The sequence below is a fragment of the Babylonia areolata genome, chromosome 13, assembly GCF_041734735.1.
Source record: "Babylonia areolata isolate BAREFJ2019XMU chromosome 13, ASM4173473v1, whole genome shotgun sequence".
In the NCBI taxonomy this organism is placed as follows: domain Eukaryota; kingdom Metazoa; phylum Mollusca; class Gastropoda; order Neogastropoda; family Buccinidae; genus Babylonia; species Babylonia areolata.
In genome coordinates this window covers 11,857,702-11,885,156 of record NC_134888.1, presented here as the reverse complement: position 1 = coordinate 11,885,156, position 27,455 = coordinate 11,857,702, and the positions used below count along the sequence as shown (strand labels likewise).

The following is a 27,455-nucleotide window of genomic DNA, read 5'->3' as shown; positions in this document are numbered from 1 at the left end:
TTTCATTACAGGATTGTAAAGAGAGTTGGAAACAGAGTTTTCATTGTAGGATGGTTAACAGAGTTGGAAACAGACAATTTTGATTGTGTCGTGGTTAACAGTGTTGTAAAGACAGTTTTCATTCCAACAGAGTTGGAAATACAGTTTCAAATGTAAGATGAGTAACAGATTTGGAAACACGTAGTTTTCACTGTAGAATGGTTTTCAGAGTTTGAACACACAGTTTTCATTGTATGGTGGTTAACAGTGTTGTGAACACACAGTATTCATTGTATGGTGGTTAAGAGATTTGGTAACACACGATTTTCATTGCATGGTGGTTAACAGTTGGAAAGATACAGTTTTCATTGTATGGTGCTTAACAGAGTTAGTAACACAGAGTTTTCATTGTATGGTGCGTAACAGATGTGAAAACACGTAATTTTCATTGCATGGTGTTTAGCGGATTTGGAAACACGCAGTTCTCATTGTAGTATGGTTAACAGAGTTGGAAGCACGCAGCTTTCATTGTATAGTGGTTTACAGAGTTGGAAACACAGTTTTCAAAGTAAGAGGATTAACATGCAGTTTTCTTTTTTGAGAGTTGGGAAGCATACACTTTTCATTGTTTGGTGGTTAACATGGTCGCCCATTGTATGGTGGTTAACATGGTCGCCCATTGTATGGTGGTTAACATGGTCGAAAACACGCAGTTTTCATTGTAGGATGGTTAACAGAGTGGAAAACACATAGTTAACCATAATAAAATTTTAAATGCGTGTTTTCCACTCTGTTAACTATCCTACAATGAAAACTCCGTGTTTCCATTGAAGATGATGCCAGAGAGAGACCTTCCTGTCAGTACATCCACTCATATCTCTGCCTGGCTGACACTGGGATTATGTTGGAGATTTGTTATGAAATGAAGTGTACAATACTGCTTTGTCATTTAGTCCTAAACCTAAAATGGATCTCCTTAGCAGTTCTGTCACCCTGATAAAATTGTAGATTTCAGGTTCTCCATTTTGAGCCATAAATTTAGTGTGTACTGTCCTTGTGTGTGGAAGGTTTTTGAAAAACATCTTTTTATCAGGTTTCACACTTAACCAGTTTCAAAGCACCCTGTTGACTGAAAAATATGGTGAGAATTAGCAGAATATGGTGATGATGTGGAGTGATGGCTTAGAGGTAAAGCGTCCGCCTAGGAAGTGAGAGAATCTGAGTGCACTGGTTCGAATCACGGCTCAGCCGCCGATATTTTCTCCCCCTCCACTAGACCTTGAGTGGTGGTCTGGATGCTAGTTATTTGAATGAGACGATAAACCGAGGTCCCATGTGCAGCATGCACTTAGCGCACATAAAAGGACCCATGGCAACAAAACGGTTGTTCCTGGCAAAATTATGTGGAAAAATCCACTTTGATAGGAAAAACAAATAAAACTGCACGCAGGAAAAAAAAGAAAAAAAAAAGGGTGGCGCTGTAGTGTAGCGACACGCTCTCCCTGGGGAGAGCAGCCCGAATTTCGCACAGAGAAATCAGTTATGATAAAAAGAAATACAAATACAAATGATCAAGTGGTTTTTACGTTCCCTCCTGTGCTCTTGTGGCCAATCAGTCTACAGTGTAATTTTCATATTGGTGTGGGATCAGAAGGTTTACATTCCAAAACATTCTGACGAAGCAGTTACACACATTAAACTTATGACAGAATATTTCTGAATTTTATTCAACATTGATACCAATGCCATTTGAGAAATACCTGCTCACAAATTTGCTTGTCCAAAGGAACAAGCAGAAAACCACAAGCTTGTGAACAGTTTTCACATCACCATGATATGACAACATACAACAATTGGTACACAAGCAATGCTAACCATCATAATGTTGAAAGACAACACATGACATTTTGTTTTCAGCTGATTTGACAGTGATGCAGCCACACAAGAATCCTGACTAAAAATGGAACATATACTACAGATATTTTAACCTCATCAGGCCATAACTTGGTAAAAAGCACCTTTAACCATTGATTAACAGGCCATAACATACCCAATACCCATTGAATAACAGGTAAAATCCATATATATATATATATATATATATATTTTTTTTTTAAAGCATACTTCAAGTTAATTTTTTAACTTATATACTCTCGTGTTGTCTGATGCATAAAGCAGTCAACCCGTTCTATTTTCTGCAGTCCTCAGCTAGTTTGCTAGTGTCACTCCATCATCTGTTGACAAGTCTGAGAGCTCTCTCCACTGTTTGTGGCCACCTTATCCAGGACTCCCCTCTTTCTCTGACCTCCTGGTGTTCTGTTCACAGCCTGGCATGCAATGCTGGCTCCTGGGAGCTGTTGTGCATGTCTCAGTCAGCTGAGATAGTTTGCAGATTATGGTAATGACACAAGAAGCTGATGCAATCTCTCTATGATCTCTTCATTTGAAAGAAAATCGTACCATTTGATGCCTAGGATCTTACAAGGCATTTGATGTCACTGTCTCCTGTCAAGAATCACAGATGCTGCACCATATCTTGCTCAGTTTGTTACATGCTGCTGCTGTCTTTCCAGTCCTGCTTTCAGTTCATGGCATAAGTCACTGGCACTGCTGATGGAACTGAAAAGGTAAGTGTTGTTTTCAACTTCCTCACCTTTTTTTCTGTTCAATTAAGACACCTGTTGGCACTGGATTTTACTGCTCAACATTTTCTTTGTCTCTTGGCACTGATGCCATGTCCAGTGTTTCCAGTATAGCTGCTGATCTTATCCACATGAAGCTGAAGGTCTGGGATGTTTGCCAGGGCAGCTATTTTGAAACAAAAGTGCCTCTGTACTAAATATTTTATGAATACTTCAAGACAATAATAAACATGCGTTAAGACAGCATGTGTGTGTCTGGCCTTAAATCTAGTTGATGAATTCAATATATATATATGCAGAATGAACAGAAAGCTTACAAGTTATATATCACATTGTTATAAAGTGTCTGTGTGTCTATGCATAAATGAATACAGAGAGTTGTCTCCTCACTGTGCAACCAGTGCTTGGTGAAGTGTGTTCAACTTAATGAATAAGTCTATTCAAGAGGAATACAAGGTAAAACAGTCATCACAGCCTCAGTGCCTAGACATTCTGCATTCTTTAAGACAGAATAGTTCTGGTTTTCTCAAACATGGTCATGACACTATAGTATGGTATATCACTCCCTCAATTTTTCATGCCTTATTTTAATGGCGCCTGGCGTGCATTTAACTATTAATCTTTCACACAAGAATGGAGTAGGCATAAAAGCCGACCAGAAGTTAAAAAACTAAATGTGATAACTGGTTTATTCAAGTGGCCAACATGATTTGGCAAAATTCTTGCATTTCATTTTACATTATGACAATGTTACAAAGAAATGAAGACAGTTACATTAATTTTGGGTCTTTAACTCTGACTTGGTGTCTTTTGACAGCTGAAATAACATACACCTAGTGTCTTTTGACAGCTGAAATAACACCTGGTGTCTTTTGACAGCTGAAATAACATACACCTGGTGTCTTTTGACAGCTGAAATAACATACACCTAAGTGAACAGGACTGAAAGAAAATGTTACCTAAATCAGGAATGCAACCAATTCAAATAACAAATAGTAATAACATTTTTTTGCTGGGTGACATGTCATCGGGGAGGAAATGGATGATTTAAAATTTTTTTGAAGAAATCTACCCATTCATTCTGTATTTCATAATTATTCTTCAAAATAACTTCTCTCCATATGGTATTCATGCTGGTTAACAGGAGTAAAATGTGCTTCATGGAGAGGTGCATGACACTTCTTTCAACATGGAAATTATTTCCTTCCAACTGAGAAGAAGCCTCCTTTTCCCCTTTGATCTTCTTCAGCAGGGGGACATCCAAGATAGCAACTGAAATCTTCTCTCTCTCTCTTTAAGACTTTTATGATGTGCATGCTTTGGTAAAGTATTTTAATGCAAATTTTGGTGAAGTTTCTTTCTGCATGTTTTGGTGAAGTGTCTTTTTCTTTTGGTGAAGTACCTTTCTGCATGTTTTCTCTGTGATCTGCACCCAGGTACATGTTCACATGAAGCCTTCTAAAGTACTCTCCATACAAACAAAAATACTATTGCCTGCTCTAGTTTTAACTCACTGCAGAGAATCTAAATATTGAGTAATTTGTTGATTTCCTGCAGATTTCCCAAACAGTGAATGTTTGTCTTGCTTTCAGGACTGTGCTTTCAGTCCTGGGCAGAGATAGAAGACTTAAGGGTGGGAGACATGTCTACTGACAAAAGGCCACATACATTGCAAAGAATGAATAGTTTCTCTTCTGCCATTATGTTTGATGCCTGCATGCACACACTGGGGAAGTTTCTGCTATGTTCTGTAACAGCTGGAGCAAAAATCTTTAAAAAAAACAACACAACGACAACAAAAAGCAAAAATGAACTACACTTTGTATCACAGTGCCCTCCCTCACATACATTCTATCAATCTGTGGTCTCATGAACAGGCACACTTTAAAAAATTGCTTAACACATCGACACTCACAAAGCTGCATCTATACATACGATTTTACAAATCACTTTCTACAAAAAGAATGCAACAGCTTTCATCACACACACACAAATTGTTTCCAAAGAAATCACACAGCCACCATGACAAAGGACAGTGAGCAATGCTAAACTCAATGATTACAGTGACAAATATAATTATCATAAATACAAGAGATCAAGATTAGTTCAATTTTTGTACACAAGTTTTAGCTGCCAATGATCATAAAGCCTGACATTGACAATGCTGCTCAAAAGCTTTTCGAAGTAATGAGAGAAGGCCAAATTCATATGTGTTTTTTTTCAATGACCCTCCTCACTCCCACCCCCAATCCCTCACCAATTCTCCATACACATTGAGTGGTACATATGTGGTGGAAAGAATGAATATATACCACTCTGAACTGCCTTGTAGTAATTAGACAATAAACCAATGAGAAGAAGAAGAAAAGGACAGAAGATAGGAGTATAATGGCATTTCCTTCCATGTGTTCCCTTCAGCTTTGCTTCCCCAAGAAAGGTAATAGCCATTTAAACTGATCCTGCTTCCTTCCATATGGAACTGAGACATTCCTTGACAAACAGCAGCTTGATGCTGCTGCTGTTGAAATATGTGTTATTCAACACCACTGCACATCTTCCAGGCATGGTGCTGAACACTTCATTGTACAAGTCTTTGATGCACAACCTTTAAAAAAGCGAGATGATGGAATTCCTTGTGCCTGAACTGGAGGTCCATCTCAGTATTGTGTAGCCAAACAAACTGTCCAACAGAGCAAATCTACAGGCTATAGCTTGCACCAGTTTGAAACTGCCAGTATATGACACTGAACATGTCCTACAGTACCAATATGTGATAGCTTTGGCAAAGCAATGAAAACCATGTTTTGCAAACAAAACTTCACAAACAATTATGTTAATCATGGAAAATGTATGGCATTTGTTTTTGGAAGTATACATTTTTTAAATATTATTTCTTATTACTGAGGCTGAATAGTGTGAATGTATTTTGTCCACTTTCTCAATCCAATTCGATTCCTTATGCAACCTAAATGTTCCTTTTATGTCATGTGTCTGTTGATTCTTGTATGTCAATTTGTTTTGCCTTATTCTATGTATATGAATGTGAGATGCTGATGTTGTTATTATTTCATGTGTGTGAGTGTCAATCGTTCAGTTCAGTCACTCAAGGAGGCGTCATTGCGTTCGGACAAATCCAAAAACGCTGTACCACAACAGCTAAGCAGATGCCAAACCAGCAAAGCAACCCAACATATGTGAATTGTTGATCTTAATGCTCTTATATTGTTGTTGCTACATATTGGTGACTCTTCCCTGGTCTTCTAGGTTTGACCTCTATTGCTTATTTCAGTTTCTTAAAAAAAAAATCTGCTGTATTTACTTTACGGTTAAGCTGTGAACTTAATTGGCATACTGGAATTTTTTTTTACTGTTGGAAAAAAAAAAGAAAGATTCTGTGACTGTCAGACTTCAGAGGAAAGTTGTCACTGTCTGGGCTGAAGGTCACATCAACTGCAATAACAAGACAACATTGACGTTTGAGATTTGCCAGCAGATTTTACCCCCTTTCTTCCCTCCTCCTTTTCCACATACAAATCTTGAAACCTCGACTTAATGTTACTTGATATGTCCCTTCACTAGGCATGTAATTTTCTACCACTTCTTTTCCATTATTTTCTATTCCACTCTGTAGTTTAAATCCAATAAAGCCAAGTCACTACATGAATCTGATGCACACCCTTGTGAAGCTGCTGTCAATAAAAATGAAAACATTGGCAGGTACCAATGGCTGAAGAGACACTGTCAGTTGTGTGTTGTGGGAATTCTACACTGCACAGCCACTGCTCACATCAACAGAAAATAGTCTTTGTCATGTGACCCAGCACTCATCACTGTGCAGCTGACTAAGTCACTTCCTATCGTCTATGCACCAAGTTATATGCTGCAACTGGCACTGGCTCACTGTTTTGTGTAGATCCAGTCTCTGGGCTGATGAGTGGCTCACTGTTTTGTGTAGATCCAGTCTCTGGGCTGATGAGTGGCTCACTGTTTTGTGTAGATCCAGTCTCTGGGCTGATGAGTGGCTCACTGTTTTGTGTAGATCCAGTCTCTGGGCTGATGAGTGTTCACCTCTGTCCGTTTCTCTCTTCCTTCTTCAGGTCATCCACCACTCCTTTTAGACTGAACTCTTGACACAAGGCCAGATAGAAGCAGAACATAATGCCATTTGTTTTCATGAAGAAGACAATTACTTCAAAATAACAACATTAATTTCAAATTCACTCATTTTTTCCTAAAAACATATTACGGGTAACAGTTTTTGAAGTGTCAAAGCTGCATTTTTTGTGGGTGTTCTTTCCCTTCCCTGCTGTGTACCAGGATGACAGGTAAACAGCATGGCCACCATACCTGGATGTTTGTCAGTGTGGGCCTCGCTGTTGTCTTTGCACACTGCCATACACACAGGTATTCAATTTGGGTGGTGTACACCAGCCTTACCTGCCATTCTCAAGTTCAGATCCATATAGGTCTCCCCTTTTGGTGAATCTACCTCCACGTTACACACACCTGTCAAACTGTGTCAACACAGGGTGTCTGTGACGCTCATATGGTTCACAGCTGCAGAACATTTCTCAACATCCCATCCTCCAGACAGTGAAGAAGGCAAGCAGGAGACCAGCAGCACACAACACACAAACAGCAAATTGTGGAGGTGCTAAATGTTGTGCATGACACTGTGTCAATGGTCGTTGACACAGATCCCTCACCACATGACCCAGTTGTCCAGAGAAAGGGTGGGGAGAGGGTCGTGCTGTCCTCATGTACGTCAGCAGCTGCTGCAGCAAGGGTAAGGCATCAACAACACAGTGGTGCTGGCCTCCTTACTTTCTCAGGTCCAGTACGAACACCTGAAACAAGGCGTCATGCAACCTGTTTCTCTCCATTCAGGAATACAAACACATTTACGTTACACAATTGACACTTAGCATCCAGTGACGACATTCCTAAGAGCATTAAAATGAGACGCTATTTCTGCTGTTCAATTCTAAGTGTTATTTCCTTCCTTAACATGTTTGTCTTACTAACCCTTTCGCTGCCCGGGAAATAAGATCAAAGTTAAATCTATTTGCCATGGATTTTTCACAAAAAGGGTATATATTTTCAACAGAATTCTGTGCACTTTGTTATTGAAGAGACCCATAAAATACACATTTTCTTAAAAATAAATGAAGAAAGAATACAAAACATATGATGTTTTGCAATTTTGTATTTCCCCAAGACATGCAATTGTTTTGAAAATGAGTGTTCTCGTTTTTGTCAGATTTTCAACTTGTTCATTACAAACATTAATCTGATCATTTGCACAGTAATACAATGTTTTCTGGATGAATGGATAACTGTCCAAGCGAATTATACAAGAAAAAAAGAGGAGAAAAAAAAGAAAAAAAAAACTCAATTCATTGTGACTACTCCAAGTGACAACAACATAGATGCAATTGTTCAATCCTTTCAGTCCAATCAGTTTTCATCATGCCCATAAGTGAAGTCAAACCCAAGAACTGTTTAATTTCAAACACATCAATATTTTCTTCTTTTTTATTTATTTTATATCTGTTCTGCTGATAATCTGGGGTGCTTTTTCTGCCTGCCTGCCTGTACCTGTTGAAGTGTCTACTGTGCATACAAATTGGTTTCCTCAACAAATTTCTGATTTAGATTATCATCTACAATAAGAGACAAAAAGTCAATGCAGTCTGTGCTGTGCGGATTTCTTCTCGGTCCACTGTCATCAGAGAAGTTGTGAATGATGGGCTGAATGCTGTTTGTTGGCCCTACATTGATCCCCTTAAACACAGTAAAGCCATGCCCTGATGGGCTCTGTCCCTCTTCCCCCTCTCTGACCCACTTCACTTTGTCCACTTCCCTTCAGTCCCCTCACCCTCTTTCTATCTCTACACCTCAGTGGCTCAGTGCCAAGAATGTTGCTCCCCCCTCCAATTTTAATTGGCAAAACGGTCAGTCATGGGGGTGTACAGTGTCACTCACTGATTGTTGATCTTGCCACCACTCCCCTTATTTTCTATCAAATAGTCCAATACAAGTTCTTCAATGTCTTCCACTTGACACTGCAGTTCTTTCTCAGCATCAGCTAAAGAAAGCAATTTTGGTCATTTTGGTGCATGTCAATCACATAGCTTTAGTAGGGTGTTGCCATTTTGCTGAATATGCTACAAGCGAGTCAAAACACAGCCAGTAACCGAACTGAATCGTTTAAATAAAGGACTGCCTCATACGTTGATGGGGTTTCTAGCTATCAATAGAACATAGAAAGATTCTCCAAGCTAAAGCTACCAGTGTTTTTGTCCATAAACTCAATACAAACCCAGGAAAAGTCTGAATATTTTAGTGATGAGTTATCTCGTCACAATGGCAGTGAAGCGTACATGGCTGCGCTGAATAGTTATCTCATCATACAGGCAACCTTGGTGTTAAGCAGTAAAAATGCTGTTTTCTAACTATGTATGCATGCTTGGCTAGAGATAGATTTTACCAGTACAATCCCTGTACACATCATTACATGCTTCTTCCATGAGAGAAAATTCTATTGTTTACCTTGATACCAAAATAATGTTTTTGATTCTGCCAATTTGAAATTGAAAGAAACAAAATCTGGCCCAAGGAACATGCGATAGGTGGCTTGTTGCTATCACAGCCTCTTCTCTATAATTTCTTCACATGAAATAGTATCTCAAAATTTCATCTGATGAAATTTTAAGTATTGTGCAACATAATAGCAGAAAAAAAAACCAAGTGCATATCAGTTTATATAATGACTTTACACATGTTTTATAAAATTCTAATAAAAACATTTTTAGCTATGTAATTTAATGTTTCTTGATATAAAAAACATAGCTACTTCAATGTGAATTTTTCAATAAAAAAAACTAAACAACAAAACAAACAAGCATGCAATCCATGAAAACCCACCATACGGAGTGCAATGTGTCATGAGAGCTAAAATAACATCCAAACTATCAACACATCAATTCATCAAAGTCCCTTAGCTCCTCTACCTCCCCCTCCACTTCCTTTCTTTGGCATCATTAGTTCTATTCGCATAAAATTAACCACCCCTTCACAAATATTACATTATGTAAACCAAGTTTTACAAAGTCTGGGGTTGGTTATCAAATCATATTTCTGAAACTGTAAAAAGTGACCTGAACTTTCAAAAATTTAAAGTGAACTCAATATTTTCTTATGAATCATTCAGATTTGAAACCAGTGCATCCAAAGATGTAGTGATGATGATTCAGTATGCTGTCTCTTCTCCTATCCCTCTTCTCTTCCTGTGAATGGAATGTGACCTGTGGATGACGGTTTTCATGTATCTTTTCTGATTTTTTGTTTCATTTATTTTGTTTGTTTTTGTTTTTGCCCAGAGGGCTGGATGTAAAAATAAAAATTAGTAATGCTTATTCCCCTACCCTCTTGAAAAAAAAAAATCCGTTTTTTTTCATTTCGTTTCCATGTGGCACTAATGTTTTCCCTTTCCCATGCCCACTCTCTTTACCACAAACCCCACGAGGTAGTTTGACATTTTCTGGCTCATGCTATACCACTTTTTACCATCCAAATAAGCACACACATATTGACAGACACACACATAATTTAAACAGGTTCAATAGTGACCCTTACTTTGTGTACATGCATGACTCAAAAATGAGAAAAGGCAGGAACAAACAGAAAGATATTTCTCCTGCCTTCACTGATTACTTACCGATCCATCTGAAGCACTGGCCCCAACCTTGTCACCACGGTGATTCCAGCACACCTCAAAGATTCCACCAGTACCTTTGTAACTGTGAACCAGTGCCCCAGACTGAAACATGACAACAATCATAGAGTGTATTGTACTTTGTCCCAGACTGAAACATGACAACAATCATAGTGTGTACTGTGTCCCAGACTGAAACATGACAACAATCATAGTGTGTACTGTATCCCAGACTGAAACATGACAACAATCATAGTGTGTATTGATGGACGCAATAGCCGAGTTGTTAAAGCATTGGACTTTCAATCTGAGGGTCCCAGGTTCGAATCTCGGTAACGGCGCCTGGTGGGTAAAGGGTGGAGATTTTTCCGATCTCCCAGGTCAACATATGTGTGGACCTGCTAGTGCCTGAACCCCCTTCGTGTGTATACGCAAGCAGAAGATCAAATACGCACGTTAAAGATCCTGTAATCCATGTAAGCGTTCGGTGGGTTATGGAAACAAGAACATACCCAGCATGCACACCCCCAACAACGGGGTATGGCTGCCTTCATGGCGGGGTAAAAACGGTCATACATGTAAAAGCCCACTCGTATACATACGAGTGAACGTGGGAGTTGCAGCCCACGAACGCAAAACAAAACAAACAACAATAGTGTGTATTGTACTGTGTCCCAGACTGAAACATGACAACAATCATAGTGTGTATTGTACTGTGTCCCAGACTGAAACATGACAACAATCATAGTGTGTATTGTACTGTGTCCCAGACTGAAACATGACAACTATCATAGTGTGTACTGTGTCCCAGACTGAAACATGACAACAATCATAATGTGTATTGTACTGTGTCCCAGACTGAAACAGTGACAATCATAGTGTGCACTATACTGTGTCCCAGACTGAAACATGACAACAATCATAGAGTGTATTGTACTGTGCCCCAGACTGAAACATGACAACAATCGCAGTGTGTATTGTACTGTGTCCCAGACTGAAACAGTGACAATCATAGTGTGTATTGTACTGTGTCCCAGACTGAAACATGACAACAATCATAGTGTGTATTGTACTGTGTCCCAGACTGAAACAACTGAAACATAGTGACAATCATAGAGTGTATTCTACTGTGTCCCAAACTGAAACAGTGACAATCATAGTGTGTATTGTACTGTGTCCCAGACTGACACAGTGACAATCATAGTGTGTATTGTACTGTGTCCCAGATTGAAACATGACAACAATCACAGTGTGTATTGTACTGTGTCCCAGACTGAAACATGACAACAATCATAGTGTGCATAGTACTGTGCCCCAGACTGAAATATAATTACAATCACAGTGTGTACTGTGTCCCATACTGAAACATGACAACAATCATAGTGTGTACTGTGTCCCAGACTGAAACATAATCACAGTCATAGTGTGTATTGTACTGTGCTCCAGACTGGAACATGACAACAATCATAGTGTGTATTGTACTGTGTCCCAGACTAAAACATAGTGACAATCATAGCGTGTATTGTACTATGTCCCAGACTGAAACATAGTGATAATCATAGTGTGTACTGTGTCCCGGGCTGAAACATGACAACAATCATAGTGTGTATTGTACTATGTCCCAGACTGAAACATAACAACAATCATAGTGTGTACTGTGTCCCAGACTGAAACAGTCACAATCATAGTATGTACTGTACTGTGTCCCAGACTGAAACATGACAACAATCATAGAGTGTATTGTACTGTGCCTCAGACTGAAACATGACAACAATCATAGTGTGTATTGTACAGTGTCCCAGACTGAAACATGACAACAATCATGTGTATTGTACTGTGTCCAAGACTGAAACATAGTGACAATCATAGTGTGTATTGTACTGTGTCCCAGACTGAAACATGACAACAATCATAGTGTGTATTGTACTGTGTCCCAGATTGAAACATAGTGACAATCATAGTGTGCATTGTACTGTGTCCCAGACTGAAACATGACAACAATCATAATGTGTATTGTACTGTGTCCCAGACTGAAACATAGTGACAATCACAGTGTGTATTGTACTGTGTCCCAGACTGAAACATGACAACAGTCATAGTGTGTATTGTACTGTGTCCCAGACTGAAACATGACAACAATCATAGTGTGCATAGTACTGTGCCCCAGACTGAAATATAATTACAATCACAGTGTGTACTGTGTCCCATACTGAAACATGACAACAATCATAGTGTGTACTGTGTCCCAGACTGAAACATAATCACAGTCATAGTGTGTATTGTACTGTGTCCCAGACTGAAACATGACAACAGTCATAGTGTGTATTGTACTGTGTCCCAGACTGAAACATAGCGACAATCACAGTGTGTATTGTACTGTGTCCCAGACTGAAACATAGTGACAATCATAGTGTGTATTGTACTGTGTCCCAGACTGAAACATAGTGACAATCAGTGTGTATTGTACTGTGTCCCAGACTGAAACATGACAACAATCATAGTGTGTATTGTACTGTGTCCCAGACTGAAACATGACAACAATCATAGTGTGTATTGTACTGTGTCCCAGACTGAAACATAGTGACAATCACAGTGTGTATTGTACTGTGTCCCAGACTGAAATATAGTGACAATCATAGAGGAAATTTTCTTCCTAAAATTATGTTTAAGTAATATACTTATCATGACCCACTAGTGCAGACTCCGGCAGGGGTCTGACATTCTTGTCCTGTGCAAACTACTATCCGCCTATGCGGAGAAAACGAAAGTAGCTACGGCCGATAACCTCCCGGAAGTAGGTAACCTCCCCTTTGCTCCCCTGACTAGCGCCCTCTTTTTACGGCAAATCACCGCAACCAGCGCAGTGTGCAGGGAGAAATGAAAGCGGGGAGGAACAGGAGGGTCTTATATGTGGGTCACGGTAAGTATGTTACTTAAACATAATTTTAGGTAGAAAATTTCCTTTTAATTACACATACTTAACCGTGACCCACTAGTGCAGAATGGCACGACTGTTGTGTGACCACTGCAGAGGCAATGCCTCTTGAGCCATCATCCCTAAAGCGATGACGTCCCTCAAGTAGAATTCGATGAAAGTAGAGTGTACTGTGTCACCTACGGATATTGGTGCAGGCAAAGAAAACTGAGGTCCGCAGCTGTATTGTGGGAGAGGTCTGTGGACCACAGCTGATAAATGAAGCGCAAAGAATATCGGGTCAGTGTGTTGAATCCACACTTTATTGAGAGCCCTTCGAATCAAAGGAAGGGAAGGAAACACGTCCCCTTTTGGGTTGTCTCACCTGAGCGCGGTTGAGCGTCAATGCAAGGAGATGCACATGTGGTTTGATCTCATGATTCCACATCGGTTGTGGGCCGATAGTGGGAGTGATATATGTGTTTGAAGGAAACTGGCACGAGACAGAGGTAGCCCACCATGTTGGGCTTGCCTTTGGCGTGACAGCCAGATCTGTAGGGCTCCTGCATGCGAGCTGACAGACGATGGGCGCTCCACCAGCCACTTTTTTGTCGCTGCCAAAAAACAGCACTGGTATGTTGCCTTGCACAGAATGGCAGACATTTGGCAACAAGAGACTTGAGGTCCCTGGTGTCTCTGGGACAAGGCTGTGCAATTGCCCAAGCAGGTACCATCACGAAGGGGCATACGGAAGGTTTGGTGGCTTCTCTACCTGAGTGTGGCATGTTGGAGCAACCTGCAGAAAGTTGTCGGCAGTCAATGGCTGGGTTGGATCAGGCTGTGGGAGTGCACTTCATGTGCCTCCAGTCCAGGTCACTGAGTCTCATTCTGTGGTGAAATTCCTAATGGAAGAGGGTTTCCATGGGGAAAATTTTCGCTGGAAGGTTCTTTAGTGTGGAAAGGGACCAGATCCATGACAGGCCTCTGGCTGTGTGTGGTGCGGACTAAGTTTGGGATGGAGCGGGACGGGGGCAGGAAGAAAACTGGCTCTAGATGTGTTGTACTGGCCACTTACATCAAATCACTGATCTGACATACGTTTTCAGTATGGCCAACAGCAAAGTGAGAGCTGTATTATCAGTGGTTTCTTAATAGCAAAGGGAAATCGTTTGCAGTTTAGTCTCTCATGAAGGACTATGTCTCTCACACTAGAAGTCAAATTGCACTGGGACCTAGTGCTGTAGCCTTGGAGGCTAACTAGCCTTTGGGATCAATCCCAGTGGTGAGTCCTAAGGCCCTCTTGATTGAGGGAGTGGGGATGCAACTTGGGCAAAACACTCTCTACTATAAATTGTATAATCAAATTCCAGCCCGGATAGTCGGGACAGCAGTTGCCTCCTCTGCTGTTCTGATGGTCATTGTCGTACACGACTGATTATCATATACTGGTCCTAGGAGGACACCAGTCAGCATAGGTAAATCGGTAAACAGCCGCTGTGTGCTTGAGGGATGAAGGTGTCCACCATGCAGGTTCTGCTGAAATGTAAGGAAGCCAGAAGGAGTTGTCAGGGTCTTGTGGTGCAACTGTGTGTCTGAAAGACATGGTGCTTGCTTCCAAAGTGACAACAATGTCATCCTCTGACAGGTCCTTGACTGAAGGCTGGGGCTCCATGATGGGATAGACTGTCTAGGCTAGAAACCCCTGGAAGTGTGTCATTGGAAAGACAGTACTTGAGAAGGAATGCCCATCTGTAACCACAGCAGTGGTTGAGGCTGAAAGGATCGGGCAGGGAAGACCAAGTGCAGAAAGTGCTTTCCAACACCAACTGTTTGAGATGTCAATGCTGGATCTCTGTTCAAGCAAGGTGATGGGGCAAACTAATGGGCTTGAATGCGGCATCTGCCGTGCTGGTATGAGTGGGCAGAAAGGTACGCCCATGGCTAATGAACGGTTCATTGTGCTTTGTGAGACGCATCCGTCCTTGTCAATATGCCTTTCTCCTGAGTATAGAGGAAAACAATTACTACCCAGGACTTCTGCTACTAGTGAGGAGTGGAAGAGATGGACTTACTTGGAAGGCAAAGACAGATACCCCTTCATGGGAGGGCTGGCTAGGATGTAGGGCCCGTGTGGAGCTGTTGTCACAACCACAGTGGTGCAAACCAAGGGTTGTTGTAGGCAAGGGGGGGAAGAAGGGATGCCTTACAAACCTGGAAGGAATGAAGGGCATGTGTGTCTGGAGTGGCACCTCTAAGTTGGACTGCCTCATCCTTCCCTGTACCAGGTTAGGGCATCTCAAGCCCTGTGGGTGATTGTTGTGGGCAAGTGAGTTGGGTTGCCTTGTTCCCACCTTGCACCAAGAGAGGGCATCCTTAGCCCTGTGGGTGGGAAGGGAGTGTGTGTGGGTCCCTAAGGACCAGCCACTGATATGTGAAGGAGCATACATTCAGGCGTGAATGAGGCAGTTCTGTCTGTGAGTGCAGTCATCCTCCGAGAGCAAGGCAGCGATGAATTTATGAAAATGAATACATATATATGTGCAAAGGGATTATAAACTTCCATCAACTCGAGTGATGATGTCAGGAATATGCCAATGACAAGAGATCGAGTCACAAGAAATAAGCGGCTGTATAAGCATACATGCAGCGTGCACAGATATACCCAAGTAAATGGGTAAGTGTGCATAATCAGTAATGGAAAGGAATCTGTGTATGCACCTGTATATAAGAGATATACATACACATGAATAATGTGCCAGTATGTAGACGCAGAGAGTTCTGGGCATTGTGTACAGAATGACGCAAATGCCCGGCATATTGCTATGTTGGGAATCTCAATGAATAGATGTCAATGAATAGAGATAAAAATATAATTGTACATGTTAACCCTAGGCTGCCTATATGACGAGATAACTCGTCATGGAAAGCATGTACACTTTGCTGCCACAATGACGAGATAACTCGTCATCGAAATATTCTGACTTTTCCCTGCTTTGCATTCAGTTCGTTGACAAAAATGCTGGTAGCTTTAGCTTGGGGAATCTTTCTAGATTCTACTCATAGCTAGAAACACCATCTGTGTCATAAGGCAGTCCTTTATTTGAACGTTTTTGTTGGGTTACTGGCCGCAGTCTTTGCCTGGCTCCTCTCCTCGCTCACTCAACAAAATGTCGGACCAACTCCGTGCTCAAGACATGCAATCGTGGCGAACTAAATCAACCAAGATTACTTTGTTTAGTTGATGCTCAGAAAGAATTGAAGCATAAATTCGAAGGAGAAGACAGTGGTGAACATTTATAGGACGATTTGATAGAAAATAAAGGGAGCAATCAAGAGAGTGACCAAGATACGACTGACTATCAGTGAGTGATGCCGGCTGTTCAGCTCTAGAAGACGACAGAAGTCACCGAATTTTTAGCAGGACACAGTGTGAGCTATTTTCTTGGCACTCAGCCAACGCGGTCTGATGAGAACTGGATAAAGTGACCCTGTGAGAGGGGTGAAGAGGAGGGTGGTGGAGACTGAGGGGGCGTGGCCTCACATCCATATTATCATTTGCAGAAGTCACAATGCATGATGTATCTATTTCTTTTTCAGTTTTTTTTCTATTGTGGTTGTTCTAGTATGATTTTGTGTGTGCAGATATCCATTTGTCCAGAAAATATATTTTAGTGCAAATTACCTGACTAATGTTTGTAATGAACAAGTTGAAAATGTGACAAAAAACAAAACACTGATTTCAAACCAGCCGCCGTGGCGAAGTGGTTAGCGTCGCGGACTGACGGCTGAGAGGATGCGGGTTCGAATCCCAGCGGAGGTGGGTTTTTCGGCCCGTGGCCGGCTCCTACCCAGAGCTGAGTGTGCTGTGGGCTTAAATGGGGAGACTGGGACCACACAGTCGAGTGTCATCCACTTCAAGGATGCGTCTTTGGGTGTGTTGCTCTAATTACCTGACCAACACTGCAAGCGTCTGTATCTCTCGGGCCTGGTTAACACCGGGATATCATTATGACAGGAGGTGTAGAGTACAGCCTTGTCACGCAGTTCCAAACCAAAATGGACCTCCATAGCAACATCGTCATCATCATCGTCATCCTCCTCCGTCATCGTCATCAATATAAACAAAATAGTCTCAAAGTCTGTGGCCTTTCATGCCCTGCTCTCATGGTGACCTCAGTTTCGATACCCCTCCACTTCTGTGCTTGGGGCGAGTCCTGTCAATGTCGTCAGTGTCGGCGGATTCGTGGGGGGCTGTTGTTTGAGGGACGTGGTGGCGGTCTCCACTCTGGGAGGGACGCTCACTCAGTCTGGCTCCGCGACTAAGCCATTATTGTCGTTAGTAGGGGGCTTAGTAGGTGGTGTCCTAAGTACGTAAAATCAGAACAGGCACCACTGAACACCACCGAAGTGACTCAGCAGCAGTGCAGGGTCTCCTCTGGTGTGTGGCCTCCTGGCGACCTAACATCGATGGTTCCCTGTGGACTGCTGACGCTGGTAATATGACGGATGAACCCGGGTGTGGCAGTGTATGGGGGAATCAAAATGAGCGGCGTGGGAGTAATGCCACTGAAACGGTGCAGATGATGGGGCAGCAAAAAAAACCAAAACACTGATTTCAAAACAACAGCATGTCACTAAAAATATATAAAATGGGAAAACATCATGTGATTTGTATTCTTTATTCATTTCCCTTTCAGAAAATATATACTTTTATGGGTCTTTCTTCAATAACAAAGAGCACAGAATTTTTTGAAAAATTATACCCGTTTTTTTGTGAAAAAACCCTGGCAAATAGATTTCACTTAAATCTTATTTTCCTGGCAGCGAAAGGGTTAATATGAAAATCGTATGAACCTATCCTGTAAGCGCACACACGTGTATACCGAGGGATAAGTATACATCTATAAGTGTAAATAGAAATGTGTATAAATGTAGCATGATATCATATATATATATATATATATATATTTATTTTTTTTTCAGGGTTGTTGTTGATTTTGATAATAAATCAAAAAGAATAGAAAGGGAAATACTGTGATTTATTTCCTGTTATTGTGCCAAGAAAATAATGGTAATGGGATTGGCTGCCTGCAGAGGACTGTGTGCAAGTGTGGGGGGATGAAGAACCCAAAAGTTCAGTAGCCAATAGCCTGAGAAACAGCAAGAAAGGTGCAGTTGATGTGCAAAGTTGTGTAAAGCCCATGAATGGGCAGCAGGACCCAATGAAAAACCGAAAAAACATCGTTGGTGGACATCACTGGGGGCAGGAGTGACGTGCTGTGTAGGCGGAAGGGAAGTAACTACAGCGTCAACTGCCTAGGTAACTAATGTGGAGTTGCCTCCCTTGTCTTTAGAGCACATATCCCCTGGTGTGACGTTTCCTCGCTGTAGAGGGAGGAGTGTCATGCTGCGTGTGGGAGTCCGTGGTTCGATGCCACCGTAACCGACACAGGTGAATACGGCCACAAGGGGGATAATTATATGTCCCTTGGTGCCGTGGGCATCCCTACCCAAATCGGTCGCCATTGGACGCGAGACGGTCAGGACATGTGGCATGATGGCGCCGTAAGCCAGTGTTATGGGCGTTGTGGACGAGAGGGTGGCAAGTCCGTCAACTTGCTGTGGGATGTGCATCCCCCTGTAGCTGAACGGCGGTCATGAATAGTTCCTGTGAGAGGACCGACATTCAGCTGTTGTGTGTTGATGGATAAAGGGATAGACAAGATCGGTCCGAGCACTGCTGAGTGGCAGGATCGAGTTATCAAGAGGCACTCTGACATGGAAGTGGCGATATTGGTCTGGGTAACAGCAGAGTTAGGCGATGGGGCAGAAGAAACCAGCACTGCCGAAGTTCAATGGGCCGTGCACGCACCTGCTCTGTGGGCAAGGGGCGGTGCAGGCGCAAGGTGTGGCACCAGTGCATAATTGCTGCCGCAAGTTAACAATGGTTTGCTGGTTGTTTGGTTGAGCAGCTTACTGAGATGCCATTAGTGGATGTGAAACAGCAGCAACCGGCAGTGTGGTAGATGGGGTCATCACCGCATAGCTTGGAGGGACCATGCATGCGTCCGCACTGTAGGCGAGGGGCCATGCCGGTAAAAGGGAAGTAACTGCGGTGGTCACCGGCAAGGGTGCCGAAGCAGGAGTTGTCTCCCTTGGATCGGACATTTGGGACAAGGGGAGGGTGCACACACATGGACGAGCATGTCCCTTAGTGGTCCACCTTCCTCCCTACACATGGGGAGGGCATCCCTAAGCGCCCTGGTCGCCATAGGATCCGAGACGGAAGAGGCATGCCACATGGGGGGCGCGTGATCCGATGTCACCACCACCGCCACGGACGCATCGCACGTAGGGCCCAGTCCAGCGTGCGGATCCAAAGCCAGTGTATGGTGTTGTTTTCCCAAAGGGATTGTGGCACATTCCATTGTTGAGATTGTGGGCATGGGAAAAGTGATAGAGGAGATCGACTCGTGCGCACTGCCAACTGGCAGGGCCGAGTAAACGCGGATCGTGTCAAGTCTGTTCACGGATCGAAATGAGTAGCATCAATGGCACCACTGACTTGAGTATGGGGTAACGAACCCCTAGAAGTCACCAGAGGAGGTGCAGGAGATGGTGGAGGTCTGGAGTCGACCAGAGGGAGCGGAGGAAATGGAGGAGGTGGCAGTGTCCGCGAATCAATTGCGATCGTGCCTTAATTTTAGCCCGATCGCCCAATCGAGCCATATAATTATGTGACCTGGTTGAAGACATAATTTGACAAAAAACAAGAACGCCAGGGAATCGACAGACAGACAGAAAATATGAAAAAACTTAGCTGTATGAAGAGCACAGGAACAGGAGTCATGATGGCTGCCGGAAAAAGAGGGCGCTAGTCGGGGGGGGCAAAGGGGAGGTTACCTACTTCCGGGAGGTTATCGGCCGTAGCTACTTTCGTTTCTTCCGCATAGGCGGATAGTAGTTTGCACAGGACAGGAATGTCAGACCCCTGCCGGAGTCTGCACTAGTGGGTCACGGTTAAGTATGGGTAATTAAATTTGTATAGTACTGTGCCCCAGACTGAAAAATGACAACAATCACAGTGTGTACTGTGTCCCAGACTGAAACATAGTGACAATGGTACTGTGTCCCAGACAAACATGACAACAATCATACTGTGTATTGTACTGTGTCCCACATTGAAACATAGTGACAATCACAGTGTGTATTGTACTGTGTCCCAGACTGAAACATGACAACAATCATAGTGTGTCCTGTGTCCCAGACTGGAACATGACAACAATCACAGTGTGGACTGTACTGTGTCCCACACTGAAACATGACAACAATCATAGTGTGTATTGTACTGTGTCCCAGACTGAAACTTTACAATCATCATAGTGTGCACCTGTGAAGGCTGAAATATGACAACAATCATGTGCTTCTGTCCATGACTGAAATAATACAGCAATGGTAATGTGTAACTGTGACTATAACAATCACAGTGTATACTATGTCGTAGACAGAAAGTGAAACATGATAGCAATTGTGGATGTTGCACACAATTTATAGTTCCCTAACAAAAACACTCTAAGTATCACTTCAGACAATGTCAGCAGCAAGTTTAGAAACAATGAAGACATATGGCTCCATCATAACAATTAAGGTTCAACACCCGAGATTGTGACAATGATTGTACAAAAGCTGTGAAAACAAGACTCCAAACCATCTGGAGAAACAAGAACATCAGCCTGCACACTGAGATCCACCTTTTGTGCTCTCCTGCCTTGCCACTCTTCCACTATGCCTGTGACACCTGGTTGCTCTCAACAGACATGTAAAGAAAAAGCCTGATAACTGAAATGAGATGCTACAGGATGATGCTGGCCATCCACTGCACATATCATGTGACAATCAAAAAAAGGTCTGCAGTAAGATCCAACAGGCAACAGACCATGGTGATGACCTCTTCACAGTCGTCAACAAATGGGAAATGAAGTAAAACGGGTGTTTCTCACTCAACAGGACTTGCAAAGCCATCTTGCAGAGGAAGCCACAGACAAAGAAGACAGAGGAAGAGGTGGGAAGACAATAAAATTCATTACCCAAGAATGGACAGGTATGAATCTGACGGGATCCCAGAGAGCAGTGGACAGACAGGTTGAGGAGAACAGTGGCCTTGTCTTCACTAGTGCCCCAACAATATCAGCACAAGTCACAGGATGGGTAACTGGTTAGAAAACATTACACATACAATATAGCTATGTTTGGAGGTGACCTATCCACTGCTTGGAAGCATCAGTGTCTTTGTCTTTTGCTTTGGCTGCAGCAATGAGTGTATTAGTGCATAAAAATGATCCACACTTGTGTTCCCATTTCTTCAGACCTGTGCCAAAAGCAGCACAACCCTCACCTGTACATTCCAAATGTGAACACATTTATCAAAGGATCCACTGGCCAGGTATTTGCCGTCTGGACTGAAGGCCACACTGTACACAGGTTCCTGGTGTTTTGTTAATGTGTGAAGACAGGTTCCGCGTTCTACTTCCCACAATCGTACTGTGGAATCAAATGAGGCACTGCAAATAACAAAAAAATGCACAAGTCAGTCATTTTGTTTTACTGTGTGAACATTTTAATAATAAAAGTTTAGTTTTTTTTCTAATTTTTAACTCTCTCCAGACGAAGGAATGCTCACGCATTCCAACACAAAATGTATTCGGATTCGGATGAAGGAATGGAATAGCATTCTCCGAAAGTAAAATTCCATCATGCGCTGTACACGTGATTTTGTGATTAGCCAAGCAGAGTGCGCTATTCTGGGTCACTCCACAATCGAACAGTGTGATTGGTCAGCCTGGCATGTGTGGCCTGTCTCGCACACAGGCAGACAAAGTCACTGAATGGTCATCTGCTCGCGTGCCAGCCTGTTAGCAAAGCGGGCTCTTCTCAGAATGTTGTGAAGCGAACAAGGCAGTGACAGCAACGTTTTAGGGTTGCCGAAGTACTTCAAATGCTACAAACTGAAGGGTCGGACACTGAAGAGGTCCGATGATGAAGAAGAAAGCGAATTTAATGCAGAAAGCGAGCATGGGTATGGTGATTCGGGGTGAAAAATTGGCAGTATTTTCTACATATGACAAAACTGTAAAAATAAGATGAGAAATTTGATTTTTTTTTTTATATGTAATAGCTCAACAAGTAATAAACCAGTTCTGAAAGTTTCATTTTCTTACTTTGTATTTTGTATTTTTTGTAATTTTTTTCCAAACCCTTACAAATGGGCCGTCTGTGGGGAAAAGCAAGGGAGAAAACTTGTCGTCCCGAGTGAGTTAAGCACACTGGATACTATTTGGATGAGAAAATTAAGGTCCCATGTGCAGCATGCACTTAAGGCACATAAAAGAACCCATGGCAACAAGACAGTTATCCCTGGCAAAATCTGTAGTAAAATCTATTCTTATATACCTGTGTGTGTAGTCCAAGGGTGGAAGTCTTTAAATCACTTTAACACCTTACTGTGAAATACATACTAAGTTTTTTTAACAGTAATATGTTCTTTAATATGTCTGTTTTTCATATCGTTTGAAGGCCAAGGACAATATGCCAACTCCTAGCAGACAATAATGTTTGGAGGTACCATAAGATGTTCTGGCTGGTCGAAGTCTGGGTCTAAAAATAGCTACTGCAGTGCAGATATGTCAGTCTAGCTGATTCAAAGGAGTGGCAAGTTGGTATAATATTACCATAGCTTACAGATGTAAAAAAGTAACCTATGTAAATTGAAATGAAAGAGTTCCGGAAATACAGAACATCACATGCAACAAACATAACAATTTTTTGACAGTTCAAACCTGTCCCAATTCCATGGATTTCTGTCATTTTCTTTTAAAATCACCACTGTTCACAGCACCACAAGAGACGCCCTCTTGTTTTGCAACAAATATGCCAATCTTCATTTCTGGTTGTCTCTGTGAACCTGTCAACCCCAAAGGGGAGTTGCACTTCCCTGAGCTGTTTTGTCGAAAAGGTTTTAAAATGGCAGAAAAGTCTTTTTCTTCCCTAATCGTAAAAATGTAGCCATACTTGCAAACAAATGGTCCAGAATGTTGTGCGAGGCAAAAGGAACATTGATGACTGCACCAACTCAATGTCCTCACCTGGCCAGAATGAGTGAAGCATTGGGGTTGTTGGTGCCTGGCCCTGTGGGACTCCATTTGATGGTGTAGATCTCCTTGCTGTGAGCTTGTAAGTCATGCACGCACTGGTCTTTGGACATGCTCCAAATCTGTCACCACAGACAATGATCATTTAACAAGTGACCACAGACCACTGTCAATGATTATTGTGACCACAGACCATTGTCAATGATCACTGTAACAAGTGACCACAGACCACTGTCATCAATGATCACTGTAACAAGTGACCACAGACCTCTGTCAATGATTATTGTGATATCAGACCATTGTCAATGATCACTGTAACAAGTGACCACAGACCACTGTCATCAATGATCATTGCAACAAGTGACCACAGACCTCTGTCATCAATGATCACTGTAACAAGTGACCACAGACCTCTGTCATCACTGATCATTGTAACAAGTGACCACAGACCTCTGTCATCAATGATCATGTAACAAGTGACCACAGACCTCTGTCATCACTGATCATTGTAACAAGTGACCACAGACCTCTGTCATCACTGATCATTGTAACAAGTGACCACAGACCTCTGTCATCAATGATCATTGTAACAAGTGACCACAGACCTCTGTCAATGATCATTTTAACAAGTGACCACAGACCTCTGTCAATGATGATCGTAACAAGTGACCACAGACCACTGTCAATGATCATTTTAACAAGTGACCACAGACCTGTCATCAATGGTCATGTAACAAGTGACCACAGACCTCTGTCAATGATCACTGTAACAAGTGACCACAGACCTCTGTCATCAATGGTCATGTAACAAGTGACCACAGACCTGTCATCAATGGTCATTGTAACAAGTGACCACAGACCTCTGTCATCAATGATCATTGTAACAAGTGACCACAGACCTCTGTCAATGATCACTGTAACAAGTGACCACAGACCTCTGTCAATGATCACTGTAACAAGTGACCACAGACCTCTGTCAATGATCACTGTAACAAGTGAACACAGACCTCTGTCATCAATGGTCATGTAACAAGTGACCACAGACCTCTGTCATCAATGGTCATGTAACAAGTGACCACAGACCACTGTCATCAATGATCATTGTAACAAATGACCACAGACCTCTGTCATCAATGATCATTGTAACAAGTGACCACAGACCTCTGTCATCAATGGTCATTGTAACAAGCGACCACAGACCTCTGTCATCAATGGTCATGTAACAAGTGACCACAGACCTGTCATCAATGGTCATTGTAACAAGTGACCACAGACCTCTGTCATCAATGATCATTGTAACAAGTGACCACAGACCTCTGTCAATGATCATTGTAACAAGTGACCACAGACCTCTGTCATCAATGATCATTGTTACAAGTGACCACAGACCTCTGTCAATGATCACTGTAACAAGTGACCACAGACCTCTGTCATCAATGATCATTGTAACAAGTGACCACAGACCTCTGTCATCAATGATCACTGTAACAAGTGACCACAGACCTCTGTCATCAATGATCATTGTAACAAGTGACCACAGACCTCTGTCAATGATCACTGTAACAAGTGACCACAGACGTCTGTCATCAATGATCATTGTAACAAGTGACCACAGACCTCTGTCATCAATGATCATTGTAACAAGTGACCACAGACCACTGTCATCAATGGTCATTGTAACAAGTGACCACAGACCTCTGTCATCAATGATCATTGTAACAAGTGACCACAGACCTCTGTCATCAATGATCACTGTAACAAGCGACCACAGACCTCTGTCATCAATGATCATTGTAACAAGTGACCACAGACCTCTGTCATCAATGATCATTGTAACAAGTGACCACAGACCTCTGTCATCAATGATCATTGTAACAAGTGACCACAGACCTCTGTCATCAATGATCATTGTAACAAGTGACCACAGACCTCTGTCATCAATGGTCATTGTAACAAGCGACCACAGACCTCTGTCATCAATGGTCATGTAACAAGTGACCACAGACCTCTGTCATCACTGATCATTGTAACAAGTGACCACAGACCTCTGTCATCAATGGTCATGTAACAAATGACCACAGACCTCTGTCAATGATCACTGTAACAAGTGACCACAGACCTCTGTCAATGATCATTTTAACAAGTGACCACAGACATCTGTCATCAATGGTCATGTAACAAATGACCACAGACCTCTGTCAATGATCACTGTAACAAGTGACCACAGACCTCTGTCATCAATGATCATTGTAACAAATGACCACAGACCTGTCATCAATGGTCATTGTAACAAATGACCACAGACCTCTGTCAATTATCATTTTAACAAGTGACCACAGACCTCTGTCATCAATGGTCATTGTAACAAATGACCACAGACCTCTGTCATCAATGGTCATTGTAACAAGTGACCACAGACCTCTGTCATCAATGGTCATTGTAACAAGTGACCACAGACCTCTGTCATCAATGGTCAGCACTGACGACCATAATCAATGGTCACTGTATCAAGCTGCCAGCAGACCAGTGTAGATGCAGAGTAATTTTCAAGCCTGAATGGCTGAAGGGATACTAATGTCACAGGGCATAAAATTTCACGGAGAAGAAGTAGCAAATAGTTATATGTGGTTAAAATAACTGACATCAATCCTTCCTTTACAAAACACACTCACTCTCCATCTGTGTGAGATATTCAACCAAAACTTGGAAAGTGAGATTATTTATCACATTATCACAAACACACCTCCCCTCCTTCACCACCTATCCAGCCTCAAACTCAATTTATAATATTCCTTTCTCAATCTATAATAATAAGTCATTACAACAGACTGACTTCTCAAAAACACATGTATGCATGGTCATCTATATTTTCCCTGTACACAAACACCCAAGACCATGTGATACAGGTATGCTCCATAAACAGCCCACCTTTAGTGTCATGTCATCTGAACAAGAAGCCAGGAGGTTTCCCTGAGGATCCCACTTGATGGCATTCACTTCATTCTGAAACAAACACAGGACACAATGTTCCATGCAATTCATCACAAAATGTACACAGATGTTTCCATTATATGCAGACCTCTTTACTTTATATTTGTGTTTTGATTGATTGATATGGATACTTACATAGGGCCTATCCTCAGTCAGAGACCAAGCTCAAAGCGCTTTACAAACTTTGTTTCCTGTGTCATTCAATCCGATTTCAAGCACGCACACATACACACTCAGACAAACATTTAAAATTTAATGTGTATGACCGTTTTATCTACCCCACCATGTAGGCAGCCATACTCCGTTTTCAGGGGTCTGCATGCTGGGTATGTTCTTGTTTCCATAACCCTCCATGTTATTTTGGAATATCTTCGGATCCACTCTGCTTACGCATACCCAGATTCAAACATTCGACTGTTGGCCGCCGTTCTTTCTCTCTCTCTGGACCCTGCAATTGGAATGAACTTCCTCTTCTGCTTCGTCAAGTCTCTGCACACAGCTCTTTACAAGTCTGGCCTTAAAACCCACCTCTTCACAAAACAGCCTCCCTTCCCTGCCTCTTCCTTGTCTTAAGTTTTTCCAGTTTTAGAGAGTTATGTATGCATGTGAATGACTGGTGCAAAAGCGCTTTGATTTGTCTCTGCACAAGATTCAGTGCTATATAAATACCATTATTATTATTATCTCGGACATTTAAGAAATTCTTTAATGTCCGTGGAAAAGGATACGTTGCCATCACCTCAAACACACAGCAACCTGTGGCCGTTTTCTCTAGATCTGCAGAGATTCCTATTCAGCAGGCTCCGTTACACTCGGAAACTAAAATACAGTCCATTAAATTTCTATGTTCATTCTACTGAATTCAAAATAAAAAATATTAAAATATTCATGTACAGAAAACATTCTATTTCTGTCTGTTCTTGACATGTGGATTTGAAAGTCAAGTGAAGCAAGACTTCTTTATAACTATAGTCACACTAGCAGGCACTAGCAGGTTTGCACATATGTTGAACTGGGAGATAGAAAAAATCTCCACCCTTTACCCACCAGGCACTATCACCCAG

The 27,455-nt window shown here is 42.1% G+C and overlaps 1 protein-coding gene across 2 annotated transcripts in view; it reads right to left on the bottom strand.

Annotated features, from left to right (window-relative positions):
• Nucleotides 1–1,664: 1,664 nt before the first annotated feature.
• LOC143289057 (F-box-like/WD repeat-containing protein TBL1X) overlaps nucleotides 1,665–27,455 on the bottom strand; it is a 133,788-nt gene continuing 107,997 nt past the window's right edge. For both annotated transcript variants that reach the window (XM_076597873.1, XM_076597874.1), the window contains exons 11-15: nucleotides 26,329–26,403; nucleotides 23,395–23,522; nucleotides 21,648–21,813; nucleotides 10,342–10,443; nucleotides 1,665–7,468 (exon numbers count right to left, since the gene is read on the bottom strand). In XM_076597873.1, coding sequence (XP_076453988.1) covers nucleotides 7,442–7,468; nucleotides 10,342–10,443; nucleotides 21,648–21,813; nucleotides 23,395–23,522; nucleotides 26,329–26,403 — 498 coding nt within the window. In that variant the 3' untranslated portion in view covers nucleotides 1,665–7,441. The remainder of the gene's footprint in view (nucleotides 7,469–10,341; nucleotides 10,444–21,647; nucleotides 21,814–23,394; nucleotides 23,523–26,328; nucleotides 26,404–27,455) is intronic.